At 46.2% G+C, this 14,019-nt stretch overlaps 1 protein-coding gene across 1 annotated transcript; it reads right to left on the minus strand.

Annotated features, from left to right (window-relative positions):
- Positions 1-6,960: 6,960 nt before the first annotated feature.
- Krt24 (keratin 24) lies at positions 6,961-12,785 on the minus strand. The gene is made up of 8 exons (XM_040749661.1): positions 12,056-12,785; positions 10,850-10,932; positions 9,565-9,721; positions 9,153-9,314; positions 8,932-9,057; positions 8,140-8,357; positions 7,877-7,959; positions 6,961-7,281 (listed from the first exon to the last, which is right to left on the minus strand). Exons 1-8 carry the CDS (start codon positions 12,740-12,742, stop codon positions 7,178-7,180), a joined length of 1,620 nt encoding a protein of 539 aa, XP_040605595.1. The 5' UTR covers positions 12,743-12,785; the 3' UTR covers positions 6,961-7,177.
- Between the last annotated feature and the right edge of the window lie 1,234 nt (positions 12,786-14,019).

Consider the following 14,019-nt stretch of genomic DNA (forward strand, 5'->3'; position numbering starts at 1 on the left):
TCTCTAATTTATTATTTGTGGGGGGACCTTGAAGGTATCCAGGCAGGGAAGCAAACCCATGAAGAGATGGGAACGAAAACCCGGTGCAGATTGACCTGAATCAGCGGCAGGCGGTTCATTGTCAGCATATTGGAGACACAGAAGATTTGGGGGAAGGTCTCCAGGCAACAATCAGTCCAATTTCAGGTGCACAATAAAGCGTGACTATACAGAGACTCTTACAAAATACGTGTGGTGGCAGAAAGGCCTAGAGTCTAGCGTGGTCTCTGACTGATAGCATAGCAGTCAACAGTACACAAAGTACATGTGACATCTCCCCGAGGTGGGTAATGGTCTAGGGGGGGAAGAGTCTGGGATAATCACTCTTGGGGTCAGGGTGAGGTCTGCTTCTATAGCAAAGGTGGGTGATAGCAAAAATGTCACCAGGTCGTTAACCAAATCTACTCTGTTTTCTGGATGGAATGCTGGTATTGGATTTTCTCTCCTCCAGTGAGGAGACAAGGGTGTGTGAGTAACACTCCCGCTTCTCTTCCCGCTTCTTTGTGAGTTCAAAGACCTCTGTGGCCAAACAAATATTTCTGTATATAAAGCTTGAATTCGCATTTTGACTATTTCACAACTCTGTGTCCACTCTGATGACGGTGAGGCACACCCGAGTTTCTCTGGGGTCTTCTGTCAACCTGGAGTGTTGGGCATGAGAAGCAGGTGCTCTGTCCCTGGGCCACATCCCCAGCTATGCTGATGTCCTGACATAATTCGCAGGGCGTTGGTGGCGCACGCCTTTAATCCCAGCACTCGGAGGCAGAGGCGGGTGGATCTCTGTGAGTTCGAGGCCAGCCTGGTCTACCGAGTGAGTTCCAGGACAGCCTCCAAAACAATACAGAGAAACCCTGTCTTGAAAAACAAAACAAAACAAACAAACAGAAAAAAGAAAATGCCAGTTGACAGGGCAGGCGAGTGTGATGTGACGGCTGCTGTTAGACAGTGTGGCTTCCAAGCCAGAGATTGTCCTTCCATGGCCGAAATCTTTCTGCTTAATTCTGGGTGTCCCATTTCAGAAGGAATATATATGTGTATGTATATGTGTATATGTATATTTGTGTGGTTTTTTTAGAACAGAATTTCTTTAACGATTCTTTGGGAAATTCACATCATGTACCCTAATTCTGCTCACCTTCCAGTCCCCTCACACTCTCCTTTCACCCCTGCAGTACCCCTAAAAGAAAGTTTAAAAAATCAAAACAAAACAGAGCAAGCAAACAAAACAAGAAACCTTCCCCAACTGCCAAAAACATCTTCCCTCCTCATCTTTCCAGCCTCGCCATCGCCTCTTCATTCATCCTGGTGGCATAGGGAGAAGGGTGTCACACAGTGTGTCCTTTTGTCCAATCAGTTTTACTGGCAGGTGTTCAATGAATTGAGTCACTGGTCTGGTTCAAGACCTTTGGTTTCTGGTACACCATCACCACTGGATCCTCACCGAAACTCCTCTGGGACATCCCATGACTCCTCCAAGTCATGAAGATCCTGGGGTATCCTTCCACAGGACACGTCTCTTCACAAGCTCCAGCAGGTCTTAGATTGAGTAGATGTTAGGGTGAGCCAAACCAAGGCCCGGCTGTGGGCCTGGGTGGTACTGAGCTGGCCAGTCTGGTTCCCTGGGGCTACCTGCCTCAGACAAGGGGGCCGAGTCAGCTCCCCTTCCCTGTGCCCTCAGAGTCAGTTCCCCCTCACCTGTGGTGAGGGAGGGGGCCATCTCTCCAGAGTGCAGTGGTCATCTCTCTTTTGGTGAGGGAGGGGGCCATCTCTCCAGAGTGCAGTGGTCATCTCTCTTGTGGTGAGGGAGGGGCCAGCTCTCTTGCTGCAATGCTCATCGAGAGGCAGGACCAGCTTTCTCAGGGTCAGTGAAGGATAGGGCAGGCTCACATGGCCCTGTGATGTCATTACACACAGTGCTTAAGCCCTCCCAACCCCCAGGTGACACGAGCCACAGACATCATTTTATTTTATTTTTTGGTCTTATGTGGCCCAGGTTGGTCTTGAACTCCTATGTAGTTAAAGATGATGTTAAACTGATTCTCCTTTCAGCACCTCCCATGGGCTAGGATCATAGCCTTGTACCACCGTCATATACTTACTGAAGGGAATTTTAATGGGAAAATGATCATTGTATTCAAATTTTGTGACCTTGATGATGAAGACTCTGAGTCAGATAAGACACAGCTAAAGAAACTAAGATCTTTGTCTAGAACGGAGATGACACAGTGGCTGTTTTTAAACATTGTCAGAAGCCAGGGTCAGGATCAAAGAGCAGGAAGTTCACAAGAAGACGGACTTGGCCGATACAAGGGAACATTTCCAGTACAGCACTTGTTTTAAACTGATTGTGCTGCTTTGCCAAGTGAGGAAGTTTCCGAGCTCTAGGCACCTTGGCCTTACGGAATAATCTAGATTAGAATAATCTTCCAGGAGAAACTTCTGTTCTGAATGAGAGGTGAGAATAAGAGTCCCCACCCGACTCATTAAAATTCTTTGATTTTTATATTGTCATGATTGTGCGAGAAATGAAGAGCATAGATATCAGAACTTCATGGAAAGTTCTGGGTGTGAAGTACCCGTTGGGGAAAGAAAAAATTACCTCATCTCGACAAGATGTAGCAAAACCCTCATTTGCATTAAAACCAACAGAAAGACTAAAACAAAACAAAATGAAACAAATCAAAAACCCCAACCTTTCTCCCCGTCTTCCTTTCTCCCTCCTCCCTCCTCCCTCCCTTCCTTCCTTCCTTCCTTCCTTCCTTCCTTCCTCCCTTCCTTCCTTCCTTCCTTCCTTCCTCCCTTCCTTCCTTCCTCCCTCCCTCCCCCCTCTCTCTCTCTTTCTTTCTTTCTTTCTTTCTTTCTTCTCCCTATCTTCTTTTCTTTCTACCAGAGGACTGTGTATCCCAGGCAGGCCTATGGGCCATCATGCCCAGTTCTACATGGTGCTAAGGATGGAACCCAGGATTGCACACATGTTGTGCAATCACCGAACCACACCCCCAACTCCTAGGTTTTTTTTTTTATTATTGTATATTTTTTATTCTTAGGACAAGTAACAAAAAATCATTTGAAACAATTTATTTACAGATACCTACAAGCAATGAGGCTTTTGACACATGACCTTTGGGGGAATGCTTAAACCTTAGCACTGCCCAGCTGGAGCTAAGTGATACACATTTCATGGCAGTTTTGCTATGAACTCTCCATGCCTCCACTTTGGAAAAATAACATTAGATCGTGCCCTCTTTACTACCTCCCCAAGCTTGGAATGCTAGGATGCCTTCTCCTATGCTATTAACTGCTTTTTTTTTTTTTTTAAAGTATGGTGATTGGGCCTGGAGATGGCTCAGCAGTTGGGAATGCTTGCTGCTCCCGAGGAGGACACAAGTTTGATTCCCAGCACCTACCTGGTAGCTCTAGCTCCAGGGGTTGAGTACCTCTGGTTTCTTTAGCACCTTCACTCAGTTGCACACACCTGCGCACGGGCACCAACACATATACAATAGAGAAAAAAGTCTAAGCGACTTAAAAGGGTGGTCGAAGCATCCTTTTAGCATTTCCTCTAGTCTTCACCATTTCAGGTAAGGCTTGATGTTACAGATGAGTAAATTCCTTTCAGAAGGTTTTGACCTTTTGCTCTTTTTCTGTTATTCAATGTCACATTGGACTTAGAGATAATAATTCAAAGCGATTTCTTATTTGTGGCCTTTTGTTACTCTGGGAGGTGGCTTGGGCAACATTGCTTGAGCCACATCGCAGATGATTTACGTCCTTCCCTTTGTCTCCTCTTGTTTGAACTACCTGCTGATTCCATGAAGTCACCGGGCAAGTCTGGCCTTGTTCCTCAGCGCCTGGAGTCCTTTAGCACCTTCCAGCTGGCTGCCATGCACCTCGCCTGTAATCTCTGCGACGACAGATGACACGTCAAACAGTCTCGTCCTTTCTGTCCCCTTAAGATCACAAAGAGGAGAACAGCTCTGTGAATCTCTGGATCAGAAGTTGGCAGAAATCCATGTGCTTCTAGCCGAGGCTCTTCCTCGGGGGCAAGTCCACCCAGGGGAAGCTCCACTCCCCTAAAAGCCAATAGAGAGCTGAACCGTAGAGTTCCCAGACAAACCCTTTCCTGCTGGGTAGCACGAACATAATTTTTGGACAGTGAATAATGTGCAAACACTAAGTTCTATTTTGTTTTTGTTTTTTTGAGACAGGGTTTCTCTGTTGTAGCCCTAGTTGTCCTGGAACTAGCTCTGTAGACCAGGCTGGCCTTGAACTCACAGAGATCTGCCAGCCTCTCCCTCTGCCTATGCTGGGCTTAAAGGCGTATGCCACCACCGCCCGGCTCAAATATTAAGTTCTTAATGTTTTGTTTTTCAGCCCTCTAAGTAAATTTCATGATCCAATGGGATTCAGTAGTTTATTATTAAGAACACTAAGCGACAGGTTCTATTGCAGCACTGTCACTTGGTACAGGCAGCTGACTTTCCTTGTGTAAGCAACCCTTTCATAATAACACATCGTGTTAACACTGGCCAAGGCAGCCAGGGCTCTCAGCTCCAGGGAATTTTCTGGGCAGGTTTATCGTTTGCTTTGATACAAGGGTTGAAGGGTGCTGGAGACCACATCTGGGCCACATCAGCCATGAACATAGGTCTAGATAGTCAGGACCCACAGTTAGAAAAGTAGCTCTGGGAAGACTCCTGGCCAATGGCTGACTTGGGGTGGCTGGATGCTGCTGCACAGAACACACCTCCACGCCTGGAAACGTCAAGGCTTCATCATTTGGGCCAAGCTTTTACTTCTGCTGTTCTTAATCTTTGAGTAGAACTCTCCTGTGTTTTCTTTACTGTATGGAGGAGATGAGAAACGCCTTTGCCTCTTACAACGCTGCACCTTCTTCTCATGCCGTGATCTTATGCTTAAGTCGTCTCACTTTGTTCTGGGGTGGGTGACGACTGAAAAAGTTATAGGTACCCAGGCGTTTTTATTTTTAAGCACAGAAACCAGATTTATTAAAGAAAAGTGAAGAGGATCACTAGAGTAGGAGGTACTCCAAAGGAGGAATTCACTGACATTCATTTTTTTAAAAGATTTATTTTTATTGTATTCTGATTATGTCCACATATGTGTGGCTGTCTGTATATGAATGTAAGGTGCCTATGGAGGGCAAAGGCATCAGATCCCGTGGAGTTGGAGTTACAGTGGTTGTGAGACACCTGACGTGGGTGCTGGGAAATGAACTCAGTTTCTCTGTAAGAATAGTACGTGCTCTTAGCATCTGAGCCGTCTCTCTAGCCAGGATGTTCATTTTTAATGCTTTCTTCAGGGTGCTTACATTATGAACTCCTACATTTTCATGATTAAGGTTGATATTATATAATTCATACTGGTTTTATACTTGAAGTTATAGGTTTTGTGAATTAAGTTCGGGTTCATTTGTGTGTGTGCGTATGTGTATGTGTGGGTGCAGGGTCTCTTCACTGGCCTGGAGATTGTTGGTTAGTCTAGACTGGCTAGCCAGGGAGGGTCAAGGATCCCTCTGCCTGTCTCTGCCTTCCTAGTGCTGGAATTACAAGTCCACACACCATGCCTGGCTTTCAAAACTGTGAACTCTAGGGACTGTACTCGGGTCATTTCGCCTGCTGAGCTGTGGCTGCAGCCGAGGTTCATTGCTTTATAACTTTAAATTTGGCTCTCTGTGTCACACTTTGTGAATTTTTTCCCCTCAAAGACTGGCTTATGGAGTTGGCTCTCCGACTTGTGATGTGGTCAATAGGAAACTTTTTGTGTGAAGTACTGTTTCCCAGCCTGGCTAGATCTTCAGCCTGGTTCTTCCTGGGGCTTGGACCATCCAACCAGAACTCTTTGACTGTCATCACCAAGACAGAGTTCTGAACCTTCGGAGATACCTTGTAAATGAAGGAACAGGGCCTCCACTACCTGTGGGGTAGCAGGTCTCCAATGTGCACAGTGGGGAAAACCAATACCAGAGTTCTGAATATAACTAGCAAAGGAACAAGCTCCAAGCATTTCTTCTCTTTGGGGCTTTTCAAGTGCTAACAAATCAGATCCCACATCACATGTGCAGCCATCTTTTCCTATGGTCTTTATTTGGTCATCTCTTAATGTCTCCAAACATACAATGTCTCATTTCTCTGATGTGTTTGGCAAATACTGTGCAATCAAGTCCTACATTAATCCTTTTTTTTTTTTGAAACAGGGTTTCATGTAGCTCAGACTAGCCTCAAGCTTGCTGTGCAGTTGAGAATGACATTGAGTTCCTGATCTTCCTGCCTCTGCTTCCCAAGTGCTGGAATTTACAGGTGTGTGCCACCGTATCGGGCTGAAGTCCTTCACAATGAGTACCCTTTAGACCCTGCTTCATGTTTAGTTTCCTTACTCACTGACAATGTGAACTTTGTACTGTTCAGACAAGGCCTCACTCTGTAGCCTTGGCTAGTCTGGAATTCAATGTGTAGCCAATGTTCACCTGGAACCTCATTTACTCCAGACTCCCAAGTGCCGAGATTACAGCTGTGAACAGGCCCGGCCCGCTGTGAGCCGGCTTAGGTACATGGCATAGCTTGTGCGTTTTCTCTAAATGTATGAAACACTTGTTCAGTGACTGACATAAAGAAGCAGGCATAGATGAATTAAAAGTGGATCATTCTAATAATTTAACCCTTGTCTGATGAGCTAGACTGTTGGCTACAGTGCTAGGGACCCTGAGGTCTACTTTCAGCTGTGGCACCATTCTTGTCTTGTGCGATGTTAAAACCCACATGCTAAATGGCTGATATCTTCACTTAATAAGGAAGTCACCAAATAAATAATGGGCCAGAATTAACGACACAACAATGAGCTGTCAATCCCTGAGTAAAATATTACATTTCTTAGGAAAATAAGTATCCAGGAATGACTTTGTTAGCTTGTAGAAGTAAATTTATTGAAGCACAGGACTAGTCGGAGCCAATTTCTCCTTTCTACTTTTTAAAGGAAATAAGGGGATGCAGGAAATGGGCTGGTGAGCTAATTTTGGACGGCAGGTTTTCTCGGGAGTGCGTCAGGATGGTATAGCTCTTCAGTGCCTCCCCTCTCAGTGGTTTCCTTTGACAGACGCCCCTGCTGGTCTGGAAACTGCTTATTTTATTCTCACTTCAGAAATGTTGCTGACTTGAGAGGAGACAACTACGCCATCTACCACCTCCTCTATGATGGTCTTCGTCACTCTTGTCTTGCTGGGATCTGAAAATCACGGGACCATGAGATCAGTCTGAAAATGGTCACTGAGGCCCAGAGCAGGAGGAACTCAGTACTTGCTGACTGTGCTCTCTCCGCATAGATATTGTCAGCAGCTGTGTACATTTTAACATTTATTTAGTGTGTATGTGCGCGCGCACGCGTGCGCGCGTGAAGGTGGGTACACATGCATGTGTATGTGTGCACATGGAAGTCAGAGGACAACCTCAGCTATGGTTTCCCAAGCAACGCCCACCTTTTTTTTTTCCTGAGTCAAGGTCTCTCAGTAGCCTGGAACTTGCCAAATGAGCTGGTCAATCCGAAAGCTCCAGCAATCTACCTGTCTTTACCTTCCCCAGCCTTGGAATTACAAGTCCATAAATCAGTGACACTATGCCTGGCCGTGGTCCCCTGCCCCTCCCCAGGGGTTCTGGTGTTGAACTAAGGTTCTTTTAACTTGTAAGGTAAGTTCTTCTGACTGAGCCATTTCCCCGGCCCAACAGTAAGATACAACAGACAAAATCCGCTTTTCATTGCAAAATACTCTTCAACAGCAATCCATTATAGAAACACTTTGAGATGGTAACATTGTCATGTCTACCTTTTCCTTGGCCAGAACAGCTCCCGGATCTTGAGTCATCCAACGCCACATGTCTGGATACTAAGTTTCTATAATCACATCCACTGGAGGCAAGAGGAAAGAATCTAAGGTGGGAGAAATCCTCCAGCCCCGCCCAGGCCTGGGTGTGTTCTGATTGGGCTATGTCTATTACCTTACTACTTTATAAGTCCATGTCTGACCCTGCCCGCTCCGTCTTTGATTTCGCAAGCCCACCTCACGCATCTCAGCGACTTTTCACTCACCCTCCCTCTCCATTGAGCAGGCGACGGTAGGTCTCGATCTCCTCCTCCAGGCGTGTCTTGATGTTCAGCAGGCATTCGTACTCTGCATTCTGGCATTGTGTCTCACCGCGAATCTGGCTGAGCTGCTCCTCCAGGCTGCTGATCTGTGTCTGGATTCCAGACAGTCGAGACATGTAGCCAGCTTCTGTGTCAGCCAGGGTCCCTTCCAGAGAACATTTCTAAGACAAAGAGAAAATAAACATTCACGTTGAAAATAAGTCAGGGGATGGTTTGGAAAAACGTCCGATTTTGTATGAGTCAGAGTATTCTTTCATCTGCTACGGGTACAATCTATATTATCTTGTCTTGCTTCTTTAACTTTCTTTGGCACTAGAGAGGGGTGTGTGTGTGTGCGTTTGTAGCTGGGAGTTGATACATATATATCTTCCTCTTTTGCCTTAGACATTTCAAGACAGAGTCTCTCACTGAAACTGGAACTCACCGATTTGGCTAGGTTAGTCAGGGATTTATCTGTTTCCATGCACACCCTCCTCTCCAAGTTTTCAAATGGGTGCTGGGGATCTGAACTCTGGTCCTCATGCTTGCACAGCAAGTACTTTCCACATGGAGCCATCTCCCCAGCCCCAGAGAGCAGCATGCTTGCCTCTTTATGCTCTACAGTAGACTAAACAGTTTTTCCTTTTCTGTGTTTATGGGTTAGTGGGCATCTGGTGAAGGAGGACAACTCATTTGCTTAACTCTTTGTTGGAGGGTTAAAACAAACTAACTAACAAATTATCAATATGTACATACCAGGGCCAGCTGGGTTTGAAGCTCGATTTCCAGGGCTTGCACGGAACGCCTCAGTTCCATTACCTCATTCTTGGCAGAATTGGCTTCCCCTGCATCTGTTGAGATTTGGGCTTGCAGGGATGCACTCTAGATGGAAATGAAGTAAGTTGTCATAGGCTGCAGCAGCAGAGGTGGCAGCTTAAGCAGGGCTACAGGTTGAGGTGCTCAGTGCAACACCATACCCGCTCATTGAACTGTTTCTCGGCTTCCTGGCGGTTCTGCTCGGCCAGCGCCTCGTACTGTGCCCTCATGTCATTCAGGAGTTTGGTCAGGTCGGTTCCTGGGGCAGCATTCATTTCTACTGTCACATCCCCTCCAGAGCTTCCCTGCATGCATTTCATTTCCTAGTATATAAAGAGATGTTTAAAAAAGGCGTCACGTTGCTGCGAATGGTGGGCTGCCAGTTTCTAATGCATGTGTCATTGTAAACATTTGAAACCGTGACACCCCGGAGGAACTTCAAGATGCAGCATGCTCTCTGGCCAACGGGTGTGTGGGGAGTTCGTTTAGTAAAACTGAGTTTACTTTTGTAGATTAGATGCTATATAAAACATGGACAGCCGAGCTGTTCATGCATTCAGAGCCCGTTCCTACCTCCTCGTGGTTCTTCCTGAGGAGGACCAGCTCTTTGGTGTAATACTCGATCTGCATCTCCAGGTCAGAGCGAGTCATGGTAAGGTCATCCAGCACCTTCCTAAGGCCATTGATATCGGCCTCTATGCTCTCCCGGAGGCACAGCTCATGCTCGTACCTGGAAGGGACAGCAGGAAGGCAGGTGAGGGACTCTCTCAGTTTATTTTATGTGACTGGTGTTTTTCCTGCATGAGTGAGGCTGTCAGAAGCCCTGGCCCTGCAGTTACAGATGCGAGCTGCCATGTAGGTGCTGGGAACTGAACACAGTCCTCTGGAGGAGCAGCCAGGGCTCTTAACTGTTGAGCCATCTCTCCAGCCCCAGAGTACCCCTCTTTCTCACCCCTGGAAACAGTTCTGACTGTGGAGCACTGTTTTTCATTTTTCCTTCTGTGTGGAGCCCAGGTCCTTTGGCTTTTGCAGGAAAATTTTCTAACCGTTGAACTACACACCCACAGTCATCCCCTGACTATTTTTTTTCAAGAAGGGGTTCTCTGTGTTACAGCTCCGGCTGTCCTGGAATTCACATTGTAGACCAGTCTGGCCTCGAACTCACAGAGGTCTGCCTGCCTCTGCCTCCCAAGTGCTGGGATTAAAGGCGTGCGCCATCAACGCCTTGCTCCCCCCTGACTATTTTGATAAATAAAATTAACTGAGGTTTCTTTGATGATTTTTAATCTCATAAATAAAAATAATTTCTAATATTAATTCTAGTCATGTACAATATTTTTCTAATAATTTTCAACTTTAATTTCCTCTCTCCCCTCCCCACTTCCTCCCTCTCTCCTGCTCTATTTTACTTTCCCTTCCCTCCCCTCCCCTTCCCTTCCCTTCCCTTCCTCCCCTCCCCTCCCCTCTCCTCCCCTCCCCTTCCCTCCCTTCTCTTTCAACAATAGTCTCCATAGTTTACTCCTGAGAGCCATGGATGGGAGTGCACTCTTGGACCATAGCAGTCGGGAGCTAGAGGCAGGAAGATGAAGAGTTCAAGGCCAGCCTCCATTCCACAGAGAGTTTGACTCCATTCTGGGCTACAACAGTCTCTGTCTAAAAAGAAAAGAAAAGAAAACAAATACAACAAACCCTCCTCCAAACCAAACAAATAGTAAAACAGTAAAAGATAACCATCCAAGTTCGCCCCTGGTCTATTTGGGAATTTAGGTCATGATCCCCCAAAGGGTTTTTTTCCCCTCAGCAAGTGTGTTGTTTTACTCCCTATGGCACTTGTTTTCAAATTCTTCCTGCTTCTTACTTCACCCTGAAGTCATCAACAGCCAGTCTAGCATTGTCGATCTGCAGAGACATCCTGGCATTTTCAGTGGTGGCTGAAATGACCTACGAAAGAGGGAAGACCAAATCCTAGCTGATTCTTCTCTTGCTTTTGACACCTACCTGTGACAGTAGACGTCTCGTATGCTCTTATGTCATTAAAGGTGGGTTGGCCTGCAAACTTCCTTCGCAGTGGCACATGTACACTTAGCACCATGTGCCTCTTACAGGAAACATCTTGCATAGTTTTTGGGGTAGACACAGGACACTGTTCTATAGAAAACTGTCCTTTGTCTATTTCTCCTGTTGAGAAGATCAATCATTTCCTCACCGATTGAAGAAATTAGTGTTAAACACTTAATTTCACTTAAAATATGCGACTCATACATCACCAGATTCTATAAGAATAATAGTCCTAAAGATGAATCCGGAAAGACACAAAAATGCACTAACCCGTCAGAATGAGTCATGAAGTAATTAGGTCACCCTAATTAACCATTTGGTACCATTACTCTTATATACCTGTCAGGTGGCTATCCATCATTGTAGGAATTCCATACTCAAATCTGATATTCAGACAGAGTACTATTGGCGTCTGTCATAAGCAGGATTGCTATAATCAAGATATAAGGATGTCCCATTGTGCACACATGAATAATTCATTGATTTAGCATCTCATTATGGGCCCCCGAGATGGCTCAGCAGGTGAAGGCACTTGCTGCCATGTCTGATGAGCTGAATTTGATCCCTGGGACTCACATGGTAGAAGGAGAAAGCAACTCTTATAAGTTGTCCACTGACTTCCACACTTGTGCAAAGGCATACATGCCCCTTCTGTACACACAAGTGCACACAAACATGCACACACACACACTCTCTCTCACACACACACACACACACTCTCACACACACACACTCACACACACTCTTTCTCTTTCTCACACATACACTCACACACACTCTCTCTCACACACACACTCACACACACACTCACACACACACTCTCTCTCTCACACACACACTCTCTCACACACACTCACACACTCTCTCACACACTCTCTCACTCTCTCACACACACACTCACACACTCTCTCTCACACACACACACACACAAATGTAAAAAGAAATTCATCTTAGTATATGATCTGAGTGAAAGACATGCTGTAGGAGAACAGCCACGGAGTCCCACCTGGTTCTTCAGATCTTCTATGATCGGCCAGTATTTGCTGTAGTCTCTTCCAGATTCACCTTTTCCAGACCCATGCTTGTCGTACCACTCCTTGATTTTAGTCTCCAGGTCAGTGTTGGCCTCCTCCAGGGCTCGCACCTTGTCTAGGTAGGTGGCCAGACGGTCATTGAGGTTCTGCATGGTTTGCTTTTCACTTCCAGAGAGAAGGCCCCCCTCACTGCCACCGATGCCACCAAGGCCACCTCCCAAACTACCTCCATAGCTAGAGAAGCCTGCACTAGAGTTCCCACCAAAGCCAGAACCTCCACCAAAGCTAGAGCCTCCACCAAAGCCAGAGCCCCCATGAAAGCCAGAACCTCCACCAAAGCCAGAACCTCCAACCAAGCCAGAGCCCCCATGAAAGCCAGAACCTCCACCAAAGCCAGAACCTCCAACCAAGCCAGAGCCCCTTACCGAGCAGCCACCAAAGCCCCCTCCAATGCCACTTCCAAAGCCACCTTTAGACACCCCACTCAGGCCACAGCTGCTGCTGCTTCCCTGGAAGCCCCAGGAAGACCCTCCCCCGAGCCCACAGCTGCTTCCACTGCTGAAGGTGTATCCAGCATCGTACACCCTGCTGCCCACGGCCCCGGAGGAGGAGGAGGAGACTTGGGAGGAGCAGGACCCTCTCTGAGCTGAGCAAAACATGCTGCTCCTGCTGATGCTGAGCTGTCTCCCGAGACTGGAAGAGGTGGAGTGAATGGCCTGTTCTAGTCTGCCTTTTGGCCCTTATATCCACACCAGCAGGGTGTTCCTTTTCTCTGTCATTTCCTAATCCCTGTTACAGTTTTCTTAATCCCTAATTGGATAATTTCTTTTCCATGAACCTACTCTACTGGCTCTTTTTACGAGGCTGGGCCAGACAGAAAAAATAAGGTGGAGCCATTTTTTTTTCAGAATTACTGTCCTAAGCTTTGAGAGGTTTTGATGACTGGTAATTCCTTCAGAAAATATAATTCCATTCAATTTGCTCCACGATTTCCCAATGGCAGAGAGTATCCCAGACTAGCAAAAGTAATTAAAACCCTCGGAGAGATGAGAGGGAACATTTCTCAACATGTAGCTTTTTGTTTGTATTGTTATCAAAGTCAAAATTAGTGTTAGCGTCAGATTTGATTTTGCATTTAATGAGGCCCTCTCCTCTTTGATTTGGTTATTTCTTGGTAATTGAAGATGAACTGATGCTTTCTTTCTTTTTTTTAACAGTTGATAAGAAAAGCCAATCACATACTTTCCCTAGAGGTTTGTTGGCTCTCAGGGACATACTCATTCAGGCAGATATTAACCCAACAAGGTTTCAGATTGTTCTAGCATGGGACCAGGGTGAGGCTACTAATACCTCATCCATGCCTTTCTGGTTGAACTCTGGTCCTCCTTGCACCACTTCCCGCCTTGAGATAGGGTCTTGTGTAGTCCAGGCTCGTCGAGGGAGCACTTGCCTTTCTGATCCTCTGCCTCTCCCTCTGGAGGCCTGCAATTATAGGCCCAGGGTTTTGTGGTCTCTAGGCAAGCAGGCTACCAACAGAGAGATACCTTTAGACCCCTGCTCTGATCTTACAGCGATGGCAAGATACCAAGTCGTCAGAAGCAGAGAGGAAGCATTGCTTACTGCTCCTGCCTCTGCTTTGAAGGGCACCGGAAAAGAGGAATCTGAGACCACTGTTAATATAAAAAAGAGCCACTTACACATGGGGAAATCTGGAATTATTCCAACCTGTCCAGTCTTTGCTTAGGCTTTTTTTGTTTTTGTCTAAGGGATATTTAGAAAAGAGGACCTTAATTTCTAATAACTCATGATATGGCTAAGATCATCATGTCTTAGCATCTTCAGTTCTGGGACCTTCCCCATTCATTTTCTGCTTTGTGTTGTTCCATCATTTTTGTGGTGTAGATATTTCCTTTTAGGCTGGCTACTAATTCCTCTG

Source organism: Mesocricetus auratus, unplaced genomic scaffold (assembly GCF_017639785.1).
Source record: "Mesocricetus auratus isolate SY011 unplaced genomic scaffold, BCM_Maur_2.0 Super-Scaffold_100007, whole genome shotgun sequence".
In the NCBI taxonomy this organism is placed as follows: Eukaryota; Metazoa; Chordata; class Mammalia; order Rodentia; family Cricetidae; genus Mesocricetus; species Mesocricetus auratus.